Genomic DNA, 24,650 nt, shown 5'->3' on the forward strand with positions numbered 1-24,650 from the left:
AGTCTTGAACTCAGCTACTAACGTTGCGAAAACAACATTTTCTTAATTGTTGTTTCAGTTTTCTCAATGAAGTGGGAGAGAATGCTCTTAGGTTCGTTTCGCTTCCATGTTTTTAACATGTACTTTTCCCTTTTAGTTAAGTCACAGGGATGATGGGTTATTCCCATTTAGACTCATCCATTTAACTTTGAAATTTTTTTATTAACTCTTTTAAATGAAAAGTCATATATAAGCATGGAAAACAAACCCCTACAAGAGTGTTTGATGACAGGGAAGTCCACTTTCTACCCTACACCCCCGGTGTCGTCGGCGTCTCTCCCAGAGCTAACCACTATTGCCATTGTATGCATTCAGGAATATTATATGCATACACAAGCACAGATGTTTGTGAAATGCATGTGTGTATCCCCTTTTTACCAGTTAAGCATTTTGGTTTTCTTACTTTATTTTTTATCACATTTATATTTATTTATTATAAACATTGGCATTCTTTTGATATAAATTATACATAAATAACAATAGCTATAATTATTTCATGATAACTAAATTATTTAATTAATGTAATTTATTTTGCTAGACCATTATTACTCTTTCATCTTTATTAGAAAGTAATTCATGCTCAGTTAGTACTTTTCTTCCATTTTAAAGACAGTGAGAAGGTGTGTGATATTTCTGAACTTTCACCTTTTCAAACAACAGTAGTAATAGTGATAGCAGTTTCTATTTGATAATTTATTTTCCACTTGGTTTAAATGTTTTAAAAACTTTTTGTGTCAAAATGTTCCATTTCCATATAGCATAGAAAGTGAGGTGATATTTTCAGGTGGAAAACAGTCATTGTCCAAAAACCATCCAAGTCCAGGAAACCTGTCAGAGTTGGTTATATAGTTGAGGCCCCTTTGCCTCTTAATCCATTGTTTTGTCTAGACAATCAGTAATATAGGTAGTCACAGCCTGTCTGTATGATGTCCTTTTCCTGTCAACACACTGTCCTTTAACCTGTGTTATTTCCTCCTCCTGGCATTTGGTCCAGTTATACATTCAGATGAACAAATTTTGATGTCACTCACAAGATAACATTTTTAATTCTCTCATAAGTAAAATACATCAATACCATTTCATCAGGATGGGCAAATACATTACATAGATGCCATTACTCTCCAGGGCTTCTGCATTCCTGGCTGACATTTCGTTAATAATCCCTCACGGTTCTCTTCTCCCTGAGTAGACTCAGCTTCAGGATTTTTCTCAATACATGCTTTAGACAGCCAATACCAACTCATGAGAGATGGTAACCATACAATATTAAGCCATGTATATTAGTTACAATTTTAAAGGTCTGTTTGGGGGATTGTATCAGTGTAGACCTTTATTCAGACAACCAATCTAAATTTTGCTATCTCCAGAATCTCCTTCATCTGAAGGTTTCTTTCAGTTTTTTAAAGGAACGGTGGGTAACATGGATAGTTCTAGAGAACAACAGTGTCATGAATACAGAATACATGATACTGCCTGAGAATTACTCAAAATTTCCGTGCTATTAGAAAAAGGTACAACACCTGAGTTACATCTGTTCAAGTGGTGCCTATACACTTCAGTATGATCTTAAGTTTTGATACTATGTATCCAGATCAGGGTTATTTGGGATACAGTAATTATACGGTGATCTTGAATTATATCTAATGTTGATTCACACATCTTGAAGCTTAATTTGTAGTAATTTGTGTATTTCATTCATTCCTTCATTCACCTACCATGTGCCAAAGATCATGTTTTATCCTGAGGTTATAATGGTGAGCAGGAATAGACAAGGTCCCTACTCTCACGGAGCTTAAAGTTTAGTTAGTTACACAGACAATGAATGTATAAATAAAGTTGTTGTGAGTGCTGTCAAGGAAAGGAACGTGACCTCCATGGGGACCTAAGGGAAGACTTCTCTGAAGAAGTGATATTCGAGTTGGAATTTAAAGTGCTGGGGGCACTGGAGAACATTCCAGTCTGAGGAAACAGCTTTGGAAAGGCCCTGTGGAATGAGGAAGGACTGTGTATGAGAAAAACTAAAGAAAGCAAATCACGCTGATTGTGGAAGATAATTGGAGTGGCAAGAGGGGATTCTCAGAAAGGTAGGAGGCAGGCACAGGCCTACTGTAATACTATAGTATAAATAAGTAACTGAAATGGCTACGGGACATGATTAATTCTAAAGTAGCCTGTAAATGCTTTTTGTAAATAATAATGGATAATGCCTTATACTATAATTATCTTTTAGGCTAGAAAAACATTTCTTATCTTGACAGCCATCATTTCCATAAAGTTTCCAACTATTCATAGGTGAAACTTGAATCTCATGTTGAAGGGTTTTATTTCTCTCTCTTGTGATTAGTTTTCAAATTGTGTGTTATGTGTTGCTTATTGAGTTGATTTTTGGCTTTAGGAGGATCAGTGATCTTAAGACTTGTGTCAGTGATAAGAAAGGAATTTGAGGGCTTCTTAACACCAGTGCATTATTTAATTTAGACATTAGATTACCGTAAAAATTTAACATCAATACAAGTAGTAAATCAACAGGATATGTAGGACTGAGTGGGAAATGTGGGTACTAACTGCTTAAAACAAAGACTGTGAAAATAAAATAATTTTAATAATTTAGTGTTTCATTTATGTGATGTTTGCTATGCAGTAATCTAAAATGAAAACCTGGTATTTGTTTATGAGAGCTAAAATAGAAAGTCATTAAAATTATTACTTTAGTGAAGGGAGGAAAAATAATATCTTTCTAGACATAAACATTTTTTACTCTGAAACACTTTGGAGGCCTCCAAGTGATTTTTTTCAAACGAAGCATTCATTGCAAGTTGGTTTATTACACATAAACTGCTCTGCTTTCAGACTATTTGTAATACCATAACAATATTGCTGTCTACCACATACTAGGTGTCTTTTATGTTTATTTTACTAGGTATTTTACTTACATGATATGAAATTCTTACAACAAATTTGCAGGGTTGATGTTATTGTTATTGAGAAATGTGGAAACTGAGCCCAATGATGTGCTGGTGAATGTTTAATAAATGGCTCCTCAAGCCAAAAAAAAAAGTCCTGATTTGTAGAATTTTCTGATGTCTGTAGTGTAAGTGCTCCCATCATGGCTAATTACAAGGTACCTACTGACTTGAAGTGAAGTCAGTGCAGGGGACTTGGGAAGAACCAGATGGGCACGATTGGCCCTCCAGCAATACGGGCAGGTCTGGCACGCCACTGACTGAGGCTTTTAAAAACACAGTAACTTTCCTTTGATAAAGCCGAAATTCACATATCAGTCTAAATCTAAAGACTGTACTCTCTACAATGCTCCTTTTCCTTTCTGGATAAAATATAGCAGAATACTGCCCCTTCAATGTGAGGAAGACAGAAAGAGCTAGAAGACAGAGAGGGGAAGAGAAGGTAGAGAGAAGGGGAATGCGGGAAGGAGAAAGAAAGGAGCTTTAAGATGGAAAATTGAGAGCAACTGATTCAGACCATTTTGGTGGTGGGAAAAGAAAAATATAAGACCTACAAAGTGATTACTCAAGCTTTATCGAAATAGGCCGCAATCTACTGTGGTTTTATCACTCTCAAGAGGACATAACATAAAGAAATGGTAATATGGGTTACCACATCTTAAATGGATTGTGTTCAGATAACCCCCTTCCTGTAACTGGTGATACATTCTCACCACTGTTATTCACGCCAACTTCAACCGATGACCGTCTCACTGCATGTAAACAGTCCAACAAAGTAGCTAATATAGATAATAAATATCAATCTCTTTTTCATATGACAAGGAAAATAAGAAAGAAAGCCAAATATGCTATTTTACATTCAGCATTTACAAAATTGCTTGTTATAAATAACAAGGGGAAGAGAGATAATTTCAGAGCACATCTAGGAGTGTTTATTCACTTGAATTGTTCAGAAGCTGATTATGAAATATTTATTAATCTGGGCGCTCTTTCTACAAAATAATCTTATTATATGTGGATTTGAAATGTGTAAGGTGCCAGATAAAAAAGTTTTTCCCCATATGTTTATAACCAATCATTTAAAAGCCATGAATTTTATGGAAATGTTCTGAGTTATCTTAATGGTATTTAGGTTCTTCAGTAAAGCATATAAAGTTTAGCGGAGTAGTAATAACATACAACCAGAAAAACAACATATTGTTAATTTTATAAATATTTTTTTCCCACTCTTGCAAAATTATCTGGTATTAAAACCATGATATTGGAAGAAGAGGAAAAAGAAGGCAGCCACAATTTGTAACTAGTTTTGCAACTAGAAGTATCTAAAATGTTTATGTAGGAAAATATTAAAATAATTGTGACAAGGTACTTCATAAAAAAGAAACATAGTTTACTCTGTATAAACAACCATACCTCACAACCAAAGATACCAATTGAAGCTGGAGAGAAGAAACCACTGAAATTTAATTCAGCTGGCTAGTTTTCATATCAGATAAGAAATAGATATACATTCCCTTCTAAGTTGTTGGATTTGATGATATTTATATTTCCTTATCATTTTAGTGTCTTTAGACTTTAATGATGTCCCCATTTCATTTGTGATATCAGTAATTTGTATCTTTTTTGTGATTAATCTGATTAAAGGTTTTTCACTTTTAATTTTTTCAAAGAACCAGGTTTTATTACTGCTGTATTTATGATTTCTTTAAATAAGGTTTTAATGATAAAATAGTTTTAAATTTATGTGAGAATTACAAAGATACTACAGAGTTTCCATTTACCCCACACTTATTAACATCTTACATTACTAATGCACATTTGTCACAATTAATGAGCCCATATTGATAGATTATTACTAACTAAAGTTCACACTTTCTTCAGATTTCCTTAGTTTTTACCTAGTGCACTTTTCTTTTCTAGGGTCTCATCCAGGGTACTACACTAAATGTAGTTATCATATATCCTTAAGTGCTTCTTAGCTGTGACTGTGTCATGCTTTCCTTGTTTTTGGGATTGATAGATCTTGATAGAGTAATGTTTGGGTTGTATGTTTACTAACCATTATTATCTGTGTAATGTCCATGTGATTAGTAGTTATGACTTTTTCTGATTTTGATCATTTGTATCTTCTGTTCTATTTTCAGTTAGCCTGGGTAGAGATTTACAAATTTTGTTGATTTTTTCAAAGAAATTGCTTCTGGTTTTGTTTATTTTCCTGTTTTCAATTCCAGTAGTTTCTGTTTTAATTTTTCTCTCTGCTTATTTTAGGCTCAAGTAAGGTCTGGTGGCAGTGACTTCACTCAGCTATTATTTTACCCCATATGTCTTTTTAATTTTTGCTTTCATTTTTAAAGATTTGTCTGTTTGTTTGTTTACTAAATATAGAATTTAGTACAACAGGTTATTTTTCTTTCTGTGCATAAAAATGTTGCATCATTTTGAATTTTGATTCTTTCTGGTGAAGAATCAGCAGTCATTCTTACATTTGTTCCTCTTCATGTTACCCTATGTCCCCCAACCCTCTGGCTAACTTTATTATTTTTCTCTTCTTAGCTTGTTTTCACCAATTTAATTATTATGTGTCTTGGTGTGGTTTCCTTGGTTTTATCCTGCTTGAGATTTGTTCTCGGTTTTATGGATTTTTAATTCAAATGGTAATAAATTTCAACCTTAATTTTACATGTTTATTTCTATCCCCTCCTAAAAAGGGGGAGGATAAAAAGGACAGAATAAAAAGTCCTCTCTTTCAGGAATTGTTTGATAGTGTCCCACAGACCACTCGTCATTATTTTCAGGCTCCTTCCCCATCCCCCCATTTTTCCATTGGTATATTTTGAATTTCTATGTCTTCATGTTCACTGATATATTTTTTGTGGCATATAATCTGCTCTTTTGTCCATCAAGTAAAATTTTCATTTCAGATACTGCATTTTTCAGTTCCATAAATCCCATTTGGTCCTTTCTAAAATATCTTCCATATCTCTCCTTTATTATCATGTCCTTGTTTAAATTCTTAAACATATTTATAATAGCTCTTTTATAGTCTATTAATTTCATCATCTCTGTCATTTCTAGTATTGTACCTACAGATTAACTTTCCTATTGATTATGTTTCGCGTTTTCCTACTTCTTAACATGGGCAGTAATTTTTCGTTGTATTTTAGACATTGTGAATTTTACATTGTTGAGTTTTTGCTTTTTGTTGTTGTCTTTCTTAATTATGACTAGACTTACCTTGCTTGAGAATCACCTTGTTAGTTTTGAGGCTTGATTTAAAGCCTATTAAGATGGTCTGAAGTAGTCTTTTCTTGGGTTAATTTCATCATGGTACCAACTAATCTTTTGGGAACATATGCAAGTGCTTTGCATATGACACAAGGTTTCCTCTTTTTTGATTTGGGGGATCTCACACGTCTTCCAGCTCTGAATGAATTGTGAGGATTTTTTCCGAGCATTTTATTCCCCCTGCCGCAATCATGAAGTTTAATTCTACACACATGCAGCTTAATTATGCAATCAATAACTCAAACGATCCCCATGCAGATTTCTGGATCTCTTTATCTGTGTAATTTCCTTTTCTCTGGTACTTTACCCTGCAAATTCCGTCAGCCTCAATCTCCCTGAATTCTTAGTTCTGTTTCCTCAAATTCAGTGAGACCATTGTGTTCTGCCCATGTTCCCTCTGCCTACACCAAAATTCAGAAATTCCTCCAGCTTAAACTCCAGGACTATCATAAAGTTTATCTGATACGTTTTTCTTCTCCTAAGGGTCATAGTCCTGTGCTTCCTGTTTTCTAATATCTGAAAAAAGCTTTTTTCATATATTCACACAAAATAATCCTCTGGCATTTGGGTCATAAAAGTATTAGCACTTCTATTGATGTATTTTTATCTCATTCTGTTTAAATTTGTAGTTATGTTTTTTAGTATACGTAACTGTCTGGTTTTGTAGTTGTTTATGCAGGAGAGCAAGTTCAATATCAGTTGATGGTCATGACAGGAAATGGATGACTATGGTTTTATTTTTAGCTCAATATTAATTATGTCCCTCAAAAGGCTACCACTAAAGTAATTTTATTTTGCAGATGATTTCAGATATTTCCTATAAAAAAAGCATGTTTAAAGAAAACCTAAAAATGGTAAAATTCTTGAACTTACGTTCTGTTTCTATGTGTAATTCAATAAACATTTATGGAGAATTATAATTTAGAAGGTAAATTATACTCAGTATTTACAAATATCTGTATATTAGCCTAAGTGTGAACTAAATAGCATTGTGCTAGGATGAAGAACTACCGGGGGCATCAAAAGTACCTAATTTCTCAATTTTATCCCCCCCCCCCTAAAAGTTATTGAGTGCTGTTCCTCAGATGTTTCTTCTGTTTTGATTCGGTGATTTATAGATGGGACCACTAAGTTTGCGTAATATGAGCCACATTCACTGGCACCAATTAAAAATAAAGACCCATATGGTAGTTAGTTAGAAGCATCCAAGATAAAGGCAAGTAACCATAGCAATTATTGTCATCCACTTCAAATGTTGATTTATGTTACCTTTGTAAGATCTGGAGCAATTATACAGATATCAACTACGTCATTGTCAACCATGAGTTTCTATAACGGAACAATTCATATTATTCTTCAAAACCACTATTATATGACTACATCGTTATGGCATAAATAAGGGACTTCCAGCAGTAGCCATAATTATAGTTCTGTGTTCTCTGGTGTACATACCCCAAATATTTTTGATAAAAATTGGTTGTCGTGTGAGGATATAATAACTAATTCCTAGTCTAGTAGTGGAGTCAGTTTGAAAATAAAGGTTGTAGGACTTTGTAGGAACTGGTAGGAATACTGACATCTATCTGTTCTTTTTTTGTGTTTGTTTTTTTTCTAAACTTTTATTTTTTTTTAAGTGTGTTTTTCCAGGACTCATCAACTCCTAGTCAAGTAGTTGTCTCAGTCTGGTTGTGGAGGGCACAGCTCACAGGGGCCCATGTGGGGATCGAACCAGCAACTTTGTTGTTAAGAGCACCGCGCTCTAACCAACTGACCTAACAGGCCACCCCTATCCATTAGTTTTTGAACTAACAACATATACACGTACCAGATATAGAAGGAAGGAATCATATAGTCAACTAGAGAATTCATCCTGAGTCATTGACCTCAAGTTCATACTTCTTAGTATGAATTTAATTAATACATTTTCTTGGAAGCTTTAGAATTCTTTCACTTTTCAACCAAGGTCATAATATCTCTGTTGCACTGTATATTACAATTATAGTCAGTTTATAAATGTCATGAATATGTCATAACCCAATGGTCTCAAAGTCTCACTATAAATCAGTAACTGAGCCAATGAAAGAAACATCTCCTATCTGTGAATATAATCTATATCAGTTGTCTCAAAAGGTGTGTACACCCCTGGGGTACACAAGGTAATCCTCTGGGGTTTGGATTATAAAAGCATTAGCACTTCTATTGATACGTTTTTATCTCATTCTGTTTAAATTTATATTTATGGTTTCAGTGTAGGTAACATTTGTTTCTTCTGAGTCAGTCTGGGTGTGTTTAGGACAGCTGTTATAGATGAAACATCTATATTGAATTGGATTTAATATTTTCTTTAATAAAGCCAATAATTCAGAGAAGGATGGATGGATAGTTAGATAGATAGGTAGGTAGATAGAAAGGCAGACAGACAGACAGACAGACAGACAGATAATATTGACCTAGCTTTAGCAACCCATCAATAAATGAACAAATTTAGTTTCCATAGGTAGAAATGAATCTACAAGAGATGAAAATGGAAAGGAATTTGGAGGTATACAGTCTTCTGTCTTGAATGTGTAGTGAAGTAGGCAATGAATGTATAATTTTCAGTACTTCCCCCCTGAGGTTGCTCAGCTATTTCCTTTGCATTCCATCTCCAAGAGACTGGTTTAGGAGAGGGAAGAAGTACAGAAGTCTGAAGTCCTCGGATGCTGGCACTGCCCTTGGGGAAAGTTCAGGTCTTGCGTCACTTCTTGGGTATGCCAGTTCCCACAGAGAAGCTTGTCTCCTGGCAGAAGGCAGATGGACACAGCCAGACTGAGTCACAACTTGAGAATCAGGGAAATTATTTTTTAAAGGAATAAAGGCCCTTAGTAGGGTCAAATTTCTGTACTTAATCAGGAAGCAGTGAATTAAAAAAAAACACACAACCTTTAAATCTGAGGGAACACATCCCAATAATTTCAAATTATTCTGCCATGACGTAAATCAGTGTGGATACATGTAGCAATTACCTTTATTGAGTCTCCTTCACACACATTGACTGACAGTCTTCTGTTGTATGTTAGCACCTCCGGCCAGCTCTGTAATGCTCTTTAAATTCATAGGATAAGCACAAGTCATGTTATTAAGTGAATGTTAGAGACCACATTACATGCCAGAAACCCTCTTTCCTGTCCTGCTTTTTTTTTTTTTCTGATTAGAAACTCATTTGTTGGAAAAGTCTTACAACAGTAAAATAAATTACTTTTATTTATAACTTTATGAGTCCTCTATATTGAAAAGAATCAAAATTAAATAATTAGCGCTGTCCTGAAAAAGTGATGACCGTTTTGTGACATTATGCTTCATAAAACTTTATTTGGAAATTCTTTAACCTTTTAAAATTTTTTCTTCTCTTTCTTCTCTCTCTCTCTCAGCAGCTAACACGGGTACTTGATATATCACTTCTCTACCTAGATTTAAATGTCCTCTTTGAGAGGGACCTACTCTTTGTTTCCTTGTAAGTAACAACTTATATTGCCTTTATAGATATATGAGGCTTAAACAAATGTAACCAAAAGCACTTAACACAAAAGACGATTTTAAGGTAAATATAGATATTTTGGGTTAAACATGCCCACCAAATGTTTGCCAGCTATTTTTCTGCCGTTCTACCTGCCATGTTCAAATGATGAAAAATAAAAACAGTTGTGTAGCACACCATTAGAGGTCGTACCTCTGAAACTGTAGTTTGCATGATTTAAGAATTTTCAAGGGTACTTTGACTCTACCCCATGTTCGCTTTACTTATTTACTTTAAAACCTAATTCCATTCCTGCTCCCATTTCACTCAGCACAGGCACACATACACAGTGAAATTCCACTATGGTCCCTTTTTTTATTTGAGTAAAGTAAGGCTAAGAGATAGTAAGTGCCTTGCTCAAGGGCAGTCAACTAAAGACAGTTGTGGGGGAGGACAGCTAGAGCCCCCCTTTTTTTAATTTTAAAGCTTATGTTCTATTCTGTCCTAGAATCCAGACCACTTCTAATTTGCCAGCAGTCAACATACTACTTTCCCTATAGTAAAAGTTCATTAAATATTTACGATTTAATTAACTGCATTTGAACAGCTAATTGTGAGTGATCTTTTCAATAATATGCAATATGGATTATTACAGGGTTCAGAGTTACTAGGCTTGTGTTTGAATTATTGTTCTGCCTCTTGCTAAGTATTCTGCTACCACTTAATAACCGGTGCTTCAGTACTTACTGTGTGGTTTTGGGAATAAGCCTCATTTTACTCATCTATAAAATAGGAATAATAACTACCTGAGAGAGTGCTGTGAGAATTTAACAAGATGAGTGAAGAATGTAGAATACGATAGGCTTTCAATTTAAGAAATACAGTTGAATCTTTAATTCTCAAAAGTTTTTTCTCACTTTGTGGTGCTCGTTCTCATTGATTTTGCAGAATAAGTAAATAGTTGCTAATGATGTCATATATGCCTAAACAGCTATTGCTTTGTAAATTTGGGGGCCATTTTATCCTCACTAAAAACATGTTAGAAAATAACTGTAGTACGTACTATAAAGAGAGGGAAATGGCAAGCCACAGAGTGAGAGAAGATACTTGCAATGCATCAAACAAAGGATTTACATCTACAATAAGAACTCTCTCATCCCCTCATTTCCTACTGAGTAGACTACGATTTTCATTTTGTCCCCATTGTATTTCATATGTACTTATATCTGCGGACTAACCTACCCATCTCAGCAGTTATTAGTGACCATATCTGTTTCCCCTAACTAGAATGTGAGGCCATTGGATGAAGGTAGAATGCATTGTTATTTTTGCCCAGTCCTTAGCACAACTCTGAGAATACATGAAATGTTTTAAAAATGTCTGTTGATATAATTGAATGCATGTTTTGACCAGAGCAGTATTTTTAAACCTTTCTCACTTAATATTCATAATGAACTGCAAAATGAGGAAGTACAGTGCTATATAGTTTCTGAAATTCTGTCTCCTAGATTTCTAGGATTCTAGTACATGCCAAAATGGTCTATGCTTTGGAAAAGCATATCTAAAGTGGAAGTGTCCCTGTGAAATTGTAGAAGTCACCAAAACCTGACAGAGTAGATATTCAATTAGTTCAGTCCATCACACGGTAGTAGGCATGCAATAAGTATTTGTTGAATAAATTAATGATACAAGAATTCGCCCAACAAATAATATAGTTAACCATAACAAGCATAAATAACTGAGCAGATATATAAACAGCATTTTCAGATTGCTGTCTCTATGGTTCTCTTATGTGAGCTCTGTGACCCACTGAGTGCCCGTAGCAACTAGCACATATAGGACGGGAACTGAAGAGCTGCACGTCACTGCTGGTCGCTAATCATCTGAGGGAAGGGATGACTAGGAGACGTGAAGAAATGTAAGATTATTACTCACATGCTTGAGGTTTACCAACGGTCCGTATGGCTGCCATTAACAGGAGATGGAAATGGCCTATCACACTTATAGGTAGGTACAGTTTGAGAGATATAGTTTGAGTTTTTTTCAGTCTGAAGCATACTGTGAAAGGACAAAGGTAAAACAAAACAGAAAACGGGAAAGGGTTGATTTTCAGATGACAGAAAAAAAAATGTTGACAACACTATAATTGTAGTTTTAAAAACTATTATGAAATTGAGGTTTAAATGTAGGAATTAGGTTGATATCTATAGTGACAAATAGTCTTAGAACATTGCTACCAGTTGTGAACTATACTACTTAAGAGTGATGTGGTGAATTTTTGGATATAATTCCTAGGAAAATTACGCATACCAGAAATAACGCATACCAATGTGCAACAGAGAAGCTTGCAGAATAACCTCATCAAATGTGTGGGGCTGTCATGAAATGTGTGGGATTTAAAAAAATTCTTTGTTAAGAACCAACTGAGAAAATGAGTTGGAAAAATGACCAATTAGCCCAAGCTCCTCGTTTTTGATGGAATTGTCATTGTTTTGATCCAGAGCCTCAGTTCCTTTGTTCTTGTCCCAGAAGGTGGCTGATTCACTGGGGACAAAGGAAGAATGATGCTGAAGAGCTTGGGCTTCCTTCCACTCCTCAGACTCTAACTCAATAGCATTTCCCAAGCACGTGGCTATCATCACGAATTCCTTATTTGCCCAATGATGTGGCTATACTTTCAAACACAAATGCAAAAAATATGAGGGAAATCCTTTACTCTTGGTTGATTCATGTCATTATTGCTTGTTAAAGACCCTTTGAGATTTAGGGATTTCAGCCCCATAAATAGGGATATAATCTGGCAATCTTGCGTTTCCAGGGACCAGACACATCAGAAGGTTTTCCAACTCCTGCCAGGACTGGACAGTTTAGCGGAGGGTCTCCTTAGAACTGGGATTGGCCAGGCTGAAGATTACCTTTTCTCCCTGGAACTAAACCTTTTTGAGAGGTCGTCTCTCTTACCTCATCTGCCTGATCTTTATCATTTTCCTTGAGTTATACCAACTGTGGTATGTCTGACTTAGTCTTCTATCTGACCCTTTAAATATCTAATTTTGAAGTGTTTGAGTCTCATTGTTGCAATAAGAATTATATTTAGACATAATCACTTTGGATTTAATTTCCCCTTCTTTTTCTGGTATCCTAGGTGGAAACTTAGACGATTTTAGATCTTTCTTTGCTAATATGTGCGTTCACTGTACCTCTAAGCACTTCTTTTGGTGCATTCCACAGATTTTGATAAGTTTTATTTTCATTTATATTTAGTTCAAAAATTTAAAAAATTTCTTCTTGAGATTTCTTCTTTGACTACTGTACTATGTTGTTTAGAATTGTGTTGTTTAATATCCATGTATTTTGGGATTTTCCAGCTATCTTCCTGTTACTCATTTCCGGTTTAATTCCACTGGGGTTTGAGAGCATACATTATATGATTTCTAGTCTTTAAAATTTGTTAAGGTGTGTTTCGTGGCCCAGAATGTGATCTGTCTTGGTGAATGTTACACGTGAGTTTGAGAAGAATGTGTATTCTGCTGTTGTTGGGTATAGTAATCTGTAGATGTGAGTTTTACCTGGTTGATTGATGGTGCTGTTGAGTTCAACTGTGTCTTTACCGACTTTCTGTCTACTGGATCTGGCCACTTCTGATAGAGTGGCGTTGAAATCTCCAACTGTAATAGTGGATTGATCCATTTCGCCTTGCAGCTCTATCAGTTTTTACCTCATGTAGTTTGATGCTCTGCTGTTAGGTGCATATACATTAAGTATTCTTATATTTTCTTGGGAAATTGACTCCTTGATCATTATACACAACCCTTCTCTATCCCTGATAATTTTCCTCACTTTGAATTCTGCTCTGCTGAAATTAATATACAAGTAGCTACCTCAGCTTTCTTTGATTAGCATATGTTTATTAGCATGGTACATCTTTTTCCATCTCTGTACTTTTAATCTGTTGGTGTATTTATATTTAAAGCAGGTTTCTTATAGATAACATGCAGTTTGGTCTTATGTTTTCATCCTCTCTTACAATCTGTATTTTTTAATTGGCACATTTAGACCATTGACATTTAACGTGATCATTGATATATATGCCGAGACAGGAAAGAAAATGGAATCATAAAATGCTCAGTTAAGATTACAAAAGGCAAAAAAGAAGTGGAGGGCAAATATAAGAACAAAGAACAAAGTCAACAAATAAAAAATGGTAACAAATATAGTATAAAGTATAATATACTTTTTTTTTTTTAGTTTTTTAGATGGTTGCCCTAGAGTTTGCAATATCCATTTACAACTAATCCGAGTCCACTTTCAAATAACACTATATTGCTTTACAGGTAGTGCAAGTACCTTATAATAACAGAATATTCTTGATTTCTTCCTCTGGAACCCTCAATTTTGGTGCTTAGCTAAGCCTACCTTACTATAAGCTGCTAGGTTATTTGTCACATGTACAATGCTGATATTTATTTCAGTTATCAGAATATTACTCATTTTCCAAGTATGTACTCATTAAAGAACATATGAAACTTGTTGAGAGCTGTAGTTATTTCTTCATGCTTCTTTACAATTTTCTCCTAACATTAAAAATAATTTTTAAGAACATCGGAGAAGCCAGATTATACAGTTTCTGCATCAATTTATTGACATTTCTGGAAAAAAATTTCAATTTTTAAAAATCAAAATAATATTTCTTGGTTATTTTTGCCTTCTTCCGTTTCACATTATTCTTTTTTAATTTTCCTCCTTTAAGGCTCCTCTCCATCCATACCCTTGAAGAAACAGTAACCACTTGGTTCAGGGAATACAACTCCTTGGAGTGTAATAAAAACATACATGGAGATTACTGCATTGTGGGTAAAACAGGAATTGATTAATAATCTCACAAGGAAATGGTCCAAATACAACTACTGTAATAGAGAGATGCACGGGCTGAAAAGGCCTAGAGTAAGGGGATTTGACCAAGTCAGGGAGGTCGGGAAAGGCCTTCCTCAGGAAGTAGCACTTGACCTGAAATGTGAAGCATCAGTAGGCAGGGGATAGGGGGAGGAAGGTCCTTCCAGGTAGAGGGAGCAGCGTGAACATGAGCCCTGTGATGGGAAAGAGAGTGACTGGTATGAAGGACCAAAAGAATTCAAGTTCTTTAAGAGGGAGGCTGAAGGGGTGGGCTAGGTAGGGACCAGGCTATGTTAAGGAATTTTGGGTTGTTTTGTGTTGTTTTCATAAGATTAGTGAGAAGTCATTGAAAAGTTTTAAACAGGATGCCATAAATTTGTATTTTGAAAAGATTATTCTGGCTACAGTAAGAGTAATGGTTTTCAGGGGTCATAGGAGACGTTGGTACATGAATTTAGGAGGCTGTTGTAATCTAGGTCAGATGCTAGTAGGTGGATTTAGGGGAAATGGTGAGATGGAGATAGATTCAATAATACTTAGGAGGGAAAATCAGTAAGTCTCATGGATTGGCTATTGAATGGTAAGAACAAAGGCTCGGGGCTTGTACAGCGGGATGGATGTGGTGCCTTTCATTAGGATAAGGTGCACTGGAGTGAGACCAGCTTTTAAAGGATGGATTATGGGGTAGCTTTATGCATTTTGAATTTGAGATGAATAGCCCTAAAATGGCAAGGTGAATATAAGAGAATGTTACTCAAAGGAGACAGATCTGAACTGGAGATACAAATTGACGTGACTCTGAAGGATGGTGTGTGTAGTAAGAATATGGAGAGGGGTGCCAAGGACCCCGTTTGAAAAACTCCCAACATTTAGAGACTAGATAGAGAAGAATGAACCTCAAAGGAGCAGGGAAAGTGTGATCAGAGAGGTTAGAGAAAAGCCAGAAGTTTTTATTAAAAGTAACTCAAATAATGGCATTAGGAGTCATCTCTGTTTTTGTCTTTATTTTAAAATGTTTCTCATTTTAAAAAATCGTTCATTCCAACACTTGTCTGCTAAAAATAATCTTTATTTAGCCCTTCTAGACATATCTTTGTCTCTTAAATGAGAAGCAATTGTGTACGTGTCAGGTGTGTCTTTGAGTTCTTCTACTTAGAAGGGAGGTAGTTTTTGCCACAGGAAGTGTTTCATCGGGAAGCAGATGTGCTCCAGTGATAGGAGATGGGAAGGGAATGTTTGTTATTAATTACTTAACTTTGTATAAACAAAGACTTTGTATTTTTGAAAGATGTCTTCTTCTGGTTTATAGAAAATAATCCTATTTTTAAAGCTTTTCGTGAGTTGATCCAAGAGGTATATACTCTCTTGTTCTAGTAACAGAACTCTGTTAATTGTAGCATATGTCATGTCTTCTATTACAAATGACCATGTGTGATATCTGTAGAATGGAATTTCAGTGTAGAAAAGGTATGTCTCTAGGTAGGAAGCAGTGAGAGACTATTTGTAAACTGAGAGATCTCCTTTTGCCTTTTCATCTCTGCTTGCTTCTCTTAGTTGAAATAAATCTAAAAAGACCTTTTAATAAGAGACTGAGATCCTATTTTAAACTTTAAAAAGGAAAGAATTTTAGCATTTAAACTAAGTAACACTAAAATATCTGGACTTAATATCACACATATACTCCTAAAGCCTGAATTTCTCAACTGTGTTGTGTGGATAATTTGGAAAAGGCTAACTTAAGCAGGTTTTGGAATCCTGAACTGGGAATTAGGATACAAGTGTGTTCTTGCTTTTTTGCTGTTAACTAAGTCATTACGGACAAGTTTGTTATCTCTGGCATTGTTTGATTATGGGAAAGAGTTGTTTAAGTTGGTATGTGATAACTTGTTCAGTTCTGTTCTCTATTTCTGATTCTGTGGGTTAAGGCTTTTATTTTTGATGTGGGTAGATTTAAACACACACACACACACAGACACACACACATACTCACACACATGGATATAGGTATGTGTGTGTGTGTGTGTGTATATCTATATATATATATAGATATACACACACACATACACACACACATATACAGAGCATACCAAAAAAATGTGTACACATTTTAAGAAAGAAAAACTGTGCTAAAATTATGCTGATGGTAACCACTCAGCGCACCTCTTGTAATTGCAAAAGTCAAACGTGACTGTATTCATCTTTTGTTATCAGTATATATTGAATATTACAATTTTAATACAGTTTTTCCCTTGTTAAAATATGTATGCATTTTGGGGGGCACCCTCTGTGTGTGTGTGTGTGTGTGTATGTATATATTTAAAATTTTTCTGCTGTCAAAAGGAATAATAATGTACATGATCAATGTAAAATTTCATATATTAGAAAAATTAAAATTAAAATTAAAATCTCTTATAACAACAAAAATAACAGATTTATTGTTGTTAAAAAAGAAAGTAACTGAAAGAAAATAGCAACATATTTTCTCTCCATGAATATTCCACCCTGTACATACTGACATATTAAGGATAATCTTTAAAAAAAGTGGGATCGGGCTTGCTTTCCTACCTTATCTCTTGGACCTCTTACCATATATATTTCTCTCAAGTTTTTTTCTAATTATGAAAGTAGTATATACTCACAGTTAAAAATTTTAAACTGTAGAGATCTAAGGAGATTTCTTAGTTGTACTCCCCACAGGTAATCCCTCTTAAAAAATTTGTGTCGTTGTAGCACATATAAATACATGTGCGTTTCTTTTCGTATAGATACATGTGTTATGGTTTCTTAGTCACTCTTCTATTGATGATCATTAGCCTCTTCTTCCTTTTCTTCTTTCCATTAAAAAATGCCGCAATTCAGAAAGTGCAGTAGATTTTTGGAATTTTAATTGGGCTTTATTTATATGTTGTAGATAGTCTTTGCGGTCTCCAAGGAAGAGATTTGGCTAGGATTACTATGTCTTTGATTCTCAGTTAGCACACCACCAGGAGAATGACTAAATCTCTATGTGATATGTGCATTCTCACAGAATATTTCAGGCAAATGTTCTCACTTTGTCCTGAAATCCCAGAACAATTTTTTCGTTTGGTGAACCCGACTGAATCTCAGTCTCACTGAGAAACTCCTTTAGTCCTTTTATTTAAAAAATCTATTTAGAGCTTGCTCTTCACAATTTGGTCCATGGATAGGCAGCATAGGTCCCACGTAGGAAGCTTGTTAGAAATGTCTGTTCCTTGGCCCTCACCCACATGCACTAAAGCAAACTCTGCATTGTAATGAGATCTCTTGGTGGTGATCCATCCACACGTCACTATGTGAGAAGCACTGGCCTGGAAGTAGACGTATTGCTTTGTGTTCTTGTGCTTCATCCTCTGTGCTCACATCATGAGTTTGGTCTTTCGGTTCATATTGTTTCGATAAAGAGAAGAGGAAGAAAACAAAAAAAAAAAGGGAAAAAGTTTGAACTGAATTTACTGAGATTAAGAGTTTAATTTACTAAGGTGAAGAGCCATTTCCAGAACCTTTGCTTTTGCTGTGCCTTCCAGTGCTAAGGTCTCCTGTTGATTTTTACCTGGATTTTACCACACCAGTTGCATGGAAGAGAAAAGAAAATACAGTGCATTCTACTATCGTGCTTTCTTTGCAAATGAGGATTTTTACGGGGACAGTTATTTATATTATGTGAATTTTGTGTTTGCTTATATGCCATTCGTGTGAGAAACACTAGCTGCATGCAGAAAACCGTGCCCCGGTAGACCACGTCAGGTAGGAAATACTCAGAAGACATACATCTCAGCCACCTACCAGCCACCTCAATTCTCCACATGTGTTAGGAGCCACACCATCCACTTATGGTGTCACCGCTGTCTGTAGGATTTCCCGTAACTCCTTCCACCAGTTCACAAAAACAGCAAAGCTGTAACCCTTCTGATGCCCACTGCCACAGGCAAACGTCAGGCAGTTTTCAAGATAATGTACCGTATTTATTTTAGCATTTAGGTAAAATGGTCTACAGTTTTCATTAGTGTCCTATCTTTCTTATGTGTCATTGTTGAAGTTTCTGGGTGTTGCTCTCCGACCCCACATCTTTCCCGTAGCCCTGAAGTTTTATTGTGCAAGTTTGTATAGTATGGTGCTTTTTAGCAATGCGTGTCACATTATAGCAGAATTGACTATAACACTAGCATCTCAAGATCAACAGAATCTCAAAAGAAATTGATTCTATCCCTTATGCCTTAGTGTTGGTAAAAATCTCCTTCCTACACACTTCCTAACACCCTGTACATTCTCCCTCCCAATGTAAGCCTTTCCTGATCAACTGGCAGTTCCAAGAAGACAGGGACAGAGTATGTTCTTTTTTCGTTTGTTCCCCTCACCCTAATACAGTGCCTGAAACATGGTAGATGCTTAACAACAATTTGAAATATGACTCTATGTGAATAAAAGTAGTTTCATATTTATTTAGGGAACGCAGATGTTTCTTTTGACTTAGCAACCCGAATGCTTCTTAACGCTATGTTTTAAATATTACAAATGATTAGTCAGAAGATTTTAAGGTAATTAGTTTATACTTGAAGTGGCGGAAATGTTCTTGTTCTGACACTTCAGTAATCAGCCAATTTTCACTTTATTTATTAGATTTCATAATGAACGTAGTAATTATGTGGTACTAGTGTCATTGTTTCTAAATTTAAGAAATTATAAGTCCTGTGAATATTTTCTTAAAAATTGATAAATTCATTATAAATATTTAAGAAAATTCAGAAAATGTAGAGTGTCAAGTTATTATTTTAAATTCAGGTTAAAGGTAAAACTTGGAAAAATAACTAACAAATAATACTAGGCTTTCATAATGAGAGAAGAAGCATTTGTCTAATCAAACGTTAGGCAGCTGTGAGAGAGGTGAGTCTTCTCCTTTATTTCTTTGACTATTTCTATTTAGAGACTATCACTTCCTCAGTCTGTAGTTCTTTGCATTCTGAATTCACTTGAATCTTTTTCTGTGTTTTTTAATATTTTCCAGTTCCATATTCCTCAAATAGGGAAGTGTACGGTAAAAATGATTGTGGAAGTTCCTCAAAATAATTGAGTTACTGAGTTTAGAAACTACAATAATTATTTTTACCCATAACCTTACCTATTTGTTGTGTAAAAGTATTTTCTCGTTTCACATTGAATCTCTGAATTTCACTGTGGATTACAGGGCTCAAGTTCTACCTCTGTTGTACAACTTTCCTCAAAATTATAGCCCTAATTTTCCACTGAGGTATTGTAATAGGTGATCTTGATTAACTTCCCCTCTTCCATAAAACCTGTGAAAGTAAGTATTTCTTCATAGTACCCAAAGATACTCTGACACAGATGCCATTACAGTATTAATAATAAAAATATGTATATTATAGACCCAAAGGAAGTAGTTGTGAAATTTAAAAAAATTTACTTGTATACTTTTAAAAACTTGTGTACTTTCATTTTGATAATTTCAAGCCTATAGAAAATTTTCAGGAATGCAAGAAACTCTCATATACTCTTTACCTAGTTTCAGCAATTGTGTACCTTTCGCCTCATTTGTGTTATCATATTCTATCTACATTTACATATATATTTTCTTCTTGAATCATTTGAGAGTATGTTGGAAACATCATGCCCGTATGTCCCTAAATACTTATGTGTGAATTTCCTAAGAATAAGAACTTCTCGTTCATAACTACAGTAAAATTATCAAAATCAGGAAATTTAACATCAATATGATTCTATTGTCTAATCCATAATCCATATTCAAATTTTATTAATTGTCCCAATAACGTCCTATAGCTAGCTAGCTATTTTCCCCCCAGTTCAGGATCCAATTCAAAATCATGCATTGCTTTTAGTTGTCTCTCTTTAATCTCCTTTGAATGGCAACCGTTCCATACATAGCTTTTTTATTTTCTTGACCTTGACATTTTTGAAGCAAATAGGATAGTTATTTTGTAGATCTTCTTTAATTTGAGATTGTGTGATGTTGCTTGTGATTTAGGTTATGCATTTTTTGCAGGAATAACATACAAGTGATGTTGTAGCCTTCACAGTTCATATCAGGAGGCACATAATGTTAGTTTATTCTAGTATTGACATTCATTCATTCATTCATTCATTCATTCATTCATTCATTCTCTTTGATGTATTTACTCCTTTTTGTAAGCCTAAAATACTCAGAAAGTAGTTTCAGTATTGCTAACCCATAACACCAAGTAAGGAAACCTCTGAACTAGAGTTCAGTATAGCTTTCAATGTTTTAAGGTGAAATTAAATTATGGCAAAGTACATAAATCTTAAGGGAAGAATTGGATGACTTGACAAATACACACACACCCATACTCACATCTGTCAAGACTTAGAAAGTTTCCAGCACCACAGAAAATTGTATTTTTAATATTTTTCCATTATAGATTACTTTAGCCTGTTTTAGAAAACCATAGAAATGGAATTATATAGTGTATACTCTTTTGTGCCCAGTTCCTTTTGTTGCCATGATGTTTGTATATTCATCCACATTGTTTTGTGTTTAGTAATTCATTCTTTTTATGGCTGAGTAGTACACTATTGTATGAAAATACCACAATTTGTTTATCCATTCTACTGTGATGGATGTTTGTTTTGGGTGGTTTCCAGTTTATGGCTATTATAAATAAAACTGCTATGAACATTCAAGTACAACTATGTATATTTTAATTTTTCTTGAGTAAATGCCTGAATGGAACTTCTGGGTCATAGGGTAGCTGTATGTTTAACTTTATTTTAAAAATGGCAAATTTGTTTCACAGTAATTGTACCATTTTATGCTCCCATTACTAATTAGGACATTTCTAATTGTTCCTCATCCTCACCAGTGTCAAGTGTTATCAGCCCTTTAAATGTTCGCCATTGTGACTGACGGCTCATTATGGTTTTAATTTGCATTTTTCTAGTTACTACTGAGATTGAGTACTTTTTTCTTATGCTTATTGACCATTCATATAGCTTGTGAATGGTTTGTTCAACTCTTCTGCCTATTTTAAAAAATTGGGTTGTTTTTCTTTTTACTAATAAATTCTTCATATATTGTGGTATTGTAGGATGTTTGTATTGTGAATATTTTCTTTCATTTTGTAGCTTGCTTATTGATTTTCTTTATATGTTTTCTATTGAACAGAAGTTTTCACTTTTTCTGAATTCATATTAATGTTTTCCTATTATGGTTATTGCTTTCTGTGTTCTAAGAAATCTTTGCCTACCCTCAGTTCACAAAAATATTCTCTTCTGGATTCTTTAACAAGCTGTATAGTTTTACATTTTACATTTACACAGATTAATTTTTGTGATGTTTTGATGTGCCATAGTAGAGATTAGAGCTTAATGTTTGTTGTTTTTCTCTGTTCAAAATCACATTTCTGAGTGTTTATTAAAACAAGAAAAAAATTTACGATTGTAAGATACTCTATTTTGGTATATTATGCTTTTGGGTAAGTCAAGTACTTCAACATTAATTTAATATAGAAATGTATAAATTTAGAGACTATATAAGCAAACGAAAATGAGTTTATTGCTTTATGATAATGTAAATAGCTAGAGCATTTTAATATGTTTAAAAGAATAGGTACATTACTAAATTTATTATTTCTGCATTAAGAGAGACTTCGTGTGAAACTGTCACTGTACACATTCTACAAATAAATGGATAGTTTTTTAGTTTTTCAGATGAAGTCATCATTTTTTATATAACTTGCAAAGTGATTTGATTGCCATGTTATATCTGTTTTTTTGGTGGTCTAAACACTGTCAGGCTTTCCATTCGAAACCCCTATTTTCAGGAGTTTATGAGCAGACAGTTGAAAAAAAGAAAAGTAACCAGCCAAATCTTGGCATTCATGATCTTGGTTCAATAGAAGGTACTTGCTTTAACAAAATTTTAAATAGTCAGCTCTTTTTTAAAGTTGTAAGCAGTACAAAGAGGATAAAGGAATTTCTTTGGTTAAATAAATAGGGACTATTTTTCCAGACAGCTTACCCCAATTCAATTTACAAAGCAAACTTTGCCCTTCTAGAAATCATTTAAGTATGTACCGTCCTATGTTCCAGTTGCCACAAGATCTTGCCTCAAGACTTTTTTTCCCCTTTGCTACCGTTCACAGCAAATATGCTTTATCCTTGTTCTCTTTTCTATCCATTTATGCTTTTTGAATTCTCCATAGTATATTTACAATAAAAATGACTTTCATTTTGGCATTCTTCTGTTGTTTTTTTCCTCCTCTTTGCAGTATTTACTTGAACAAAACAGTATATGACTTTACCTATTGGTTGGAAAACAGTATTAACTTTGAGAGAAGTTGTGGTGTAAAAAGCAATGCTATTATTGAAATTAAATTTCTGAAATACAGACTTTAGAAACTAATCTGAAGATTAACCCTTAGGAGGTCCAAGATGGCGGATTAGACAAACAAACAAAGTGACAAAAAAACCCCAAAAACTAATCTGAAGAGCTGTCACTTAAAGAGCAGGCTTTTAGGCAAGTTTTTTTCTTCTTCCGGAAAGTGTGGCTGTCAGCTTGAGTACTTTCATATTCTGTTTTTAACCCACTATCATTTGCATGGTGAACATTGAACTACTATTGGTCCATTAAGGTATTTGTGGGTTTTTTGTCACTTCTATTTCACTTCTTTTTTTTTTTTTTTTTTTAAACAATCGTTTCCTGAAAACCTAGTACAGAAATGTAACCTGCAAGAAGCAAGATGATCTTCTGGAAATCTCTACTTTTGCTGTACTCTGAAAATAATTTGCTTCAGGCAAGAAATTTTTTGGGTGCTGCTGAAATTTCGGAGATCTGGGAAAATGGGATAATATAATCACATGACACCAGCTCTTAAGCAGCAACATCTGCTGTGGTTCAAAGCCACACAAAGAAAGCTACTTAAGCAGTTGCGTGTTTTGGACTGCACGGACAAGTGTGGTTCAGCTGCAAAGACTGCAGAATCGAGGAAACTTAGAGCTTAGAGAAGGGACTAAACAATGGAGTCGTGGAAGAAGAGCATCTTTAAAAGACAAACATCACCTGGTCTTCCAAGCTATGAAAGATCTTTGTCAGAACCTGCTTGTGCAAATTCAGACATAGGAACAAGTTTAAAGAGTTATCCATGGTGTGGTCCAGTGAAAAGCAAGAGGAAGAAAAACGGACGTGCTGTTTCCAATCTAGGAAAGCCACTGAGTTCTTATCGATGGCAGACACATCCCAGCTTCAGGTGGAAAGGGGGCAAAACGGATAGTATGCAAGAAGATAAAGGAGACTTGGATGAACCACAGCAAAAGGTCCTGCCAGAGATGGTTGGTAGTAATGCTGCTTCTGCTGCTACTGAGGTCCTCGGAACATCAACAGAGAAGCTGAATCTGGCCAACACCCGGTCACTTCGGGTTCCATTCACCAGATCTATTTCAGAGCCAGAAGCCCGCTGCAGTATCAGGTTTGTTAGACCATGGCCGACTTCCGTGAGGTCAGAGCAGCAGGGATATCTCATCCGTGACATTTTCTCTACTCTTTCCAATGGCTTCTCCAGGGTGCTGAGTCTAAAAGGAGAATCAACCAATGAGACAGTAAGAGAAGGTATATTGTGACGAATAAGGGGAAATAAGGGATGCCTGATTTAATTGCTACTGGAATTTTAATTATGTGTGTTTTATAATAAGCTAAACCATTCTATTTGCTCATTGTAAGACAAATTGATTTAATTAGTACAATTTAAAAAAGTGATAAACACTACTTCAGAGAACCTCTTTCAATGAGTAATAAATAATAGTAAAAAATAGATTTGCTTAAATTAAGGCATTTTTGTATTATGTTATACTCTTAAACTCTATTTTGGGGCCTGTGTGTTTTGTTTTTTAACCCTTATTTATCCCCATTGGTCTTTTTTTGCAAGTTAGAGGTAGAATTAATCAAATAATTTCCTCATGAGAAAGTT

General features: G+C 34.7%; 1 protein-coding gene across 8 annotated transcripts in view; it reads left to right on the top strand.

Moving 5' to 3' along the window:
* Positions 1 to 24,650, top strand: part of RASAL2 (RAS protein activator like 2) — a 263,171-nt gene that overhangs the window by 58,043 nt on the left and 180,478 nt on the right. For 3 of the 8 annotated variants that reach the window (XM_019729247.3, XM_019729315.3, XM_019729386.3), the window contains exon 1: positions 23,403 to 24,292. The exons of 4 other annotated variants lie outside the window; for them this stretch is intronic. In XM_019729247.3, coding sequence (XP_019584806.3) covers positions 23,704 to 24,292 — 589 coding nt within the window. In that variant the 5' untranslated portion in view covers positions 23,403 to 23,703. Of the gene's footprint in view, positions 1 to 23,402; positions 24,293 to 24,650 lie in introns of those variants that run through there. One more of the 8 variants, XM_074322348.2, reaches the window with a different exon arrangement.

Source organism: Rhinolophus sinicus, chromosome 11 (assembly GCF_057876585.1).
Source record: "Rhinolophus sinicus isolate RSI-liver-muscle chromosome 11, RSI-T2T, whole genome shotgun sequence".
NCBI classification, from domain to species: domain Eukaryota; kingdom Metazoa; phylum Chordata; class Mammalia; order Chiroptera; family Rhinolophidae; genus Rhinolophus; species Rhinolophus sinicus.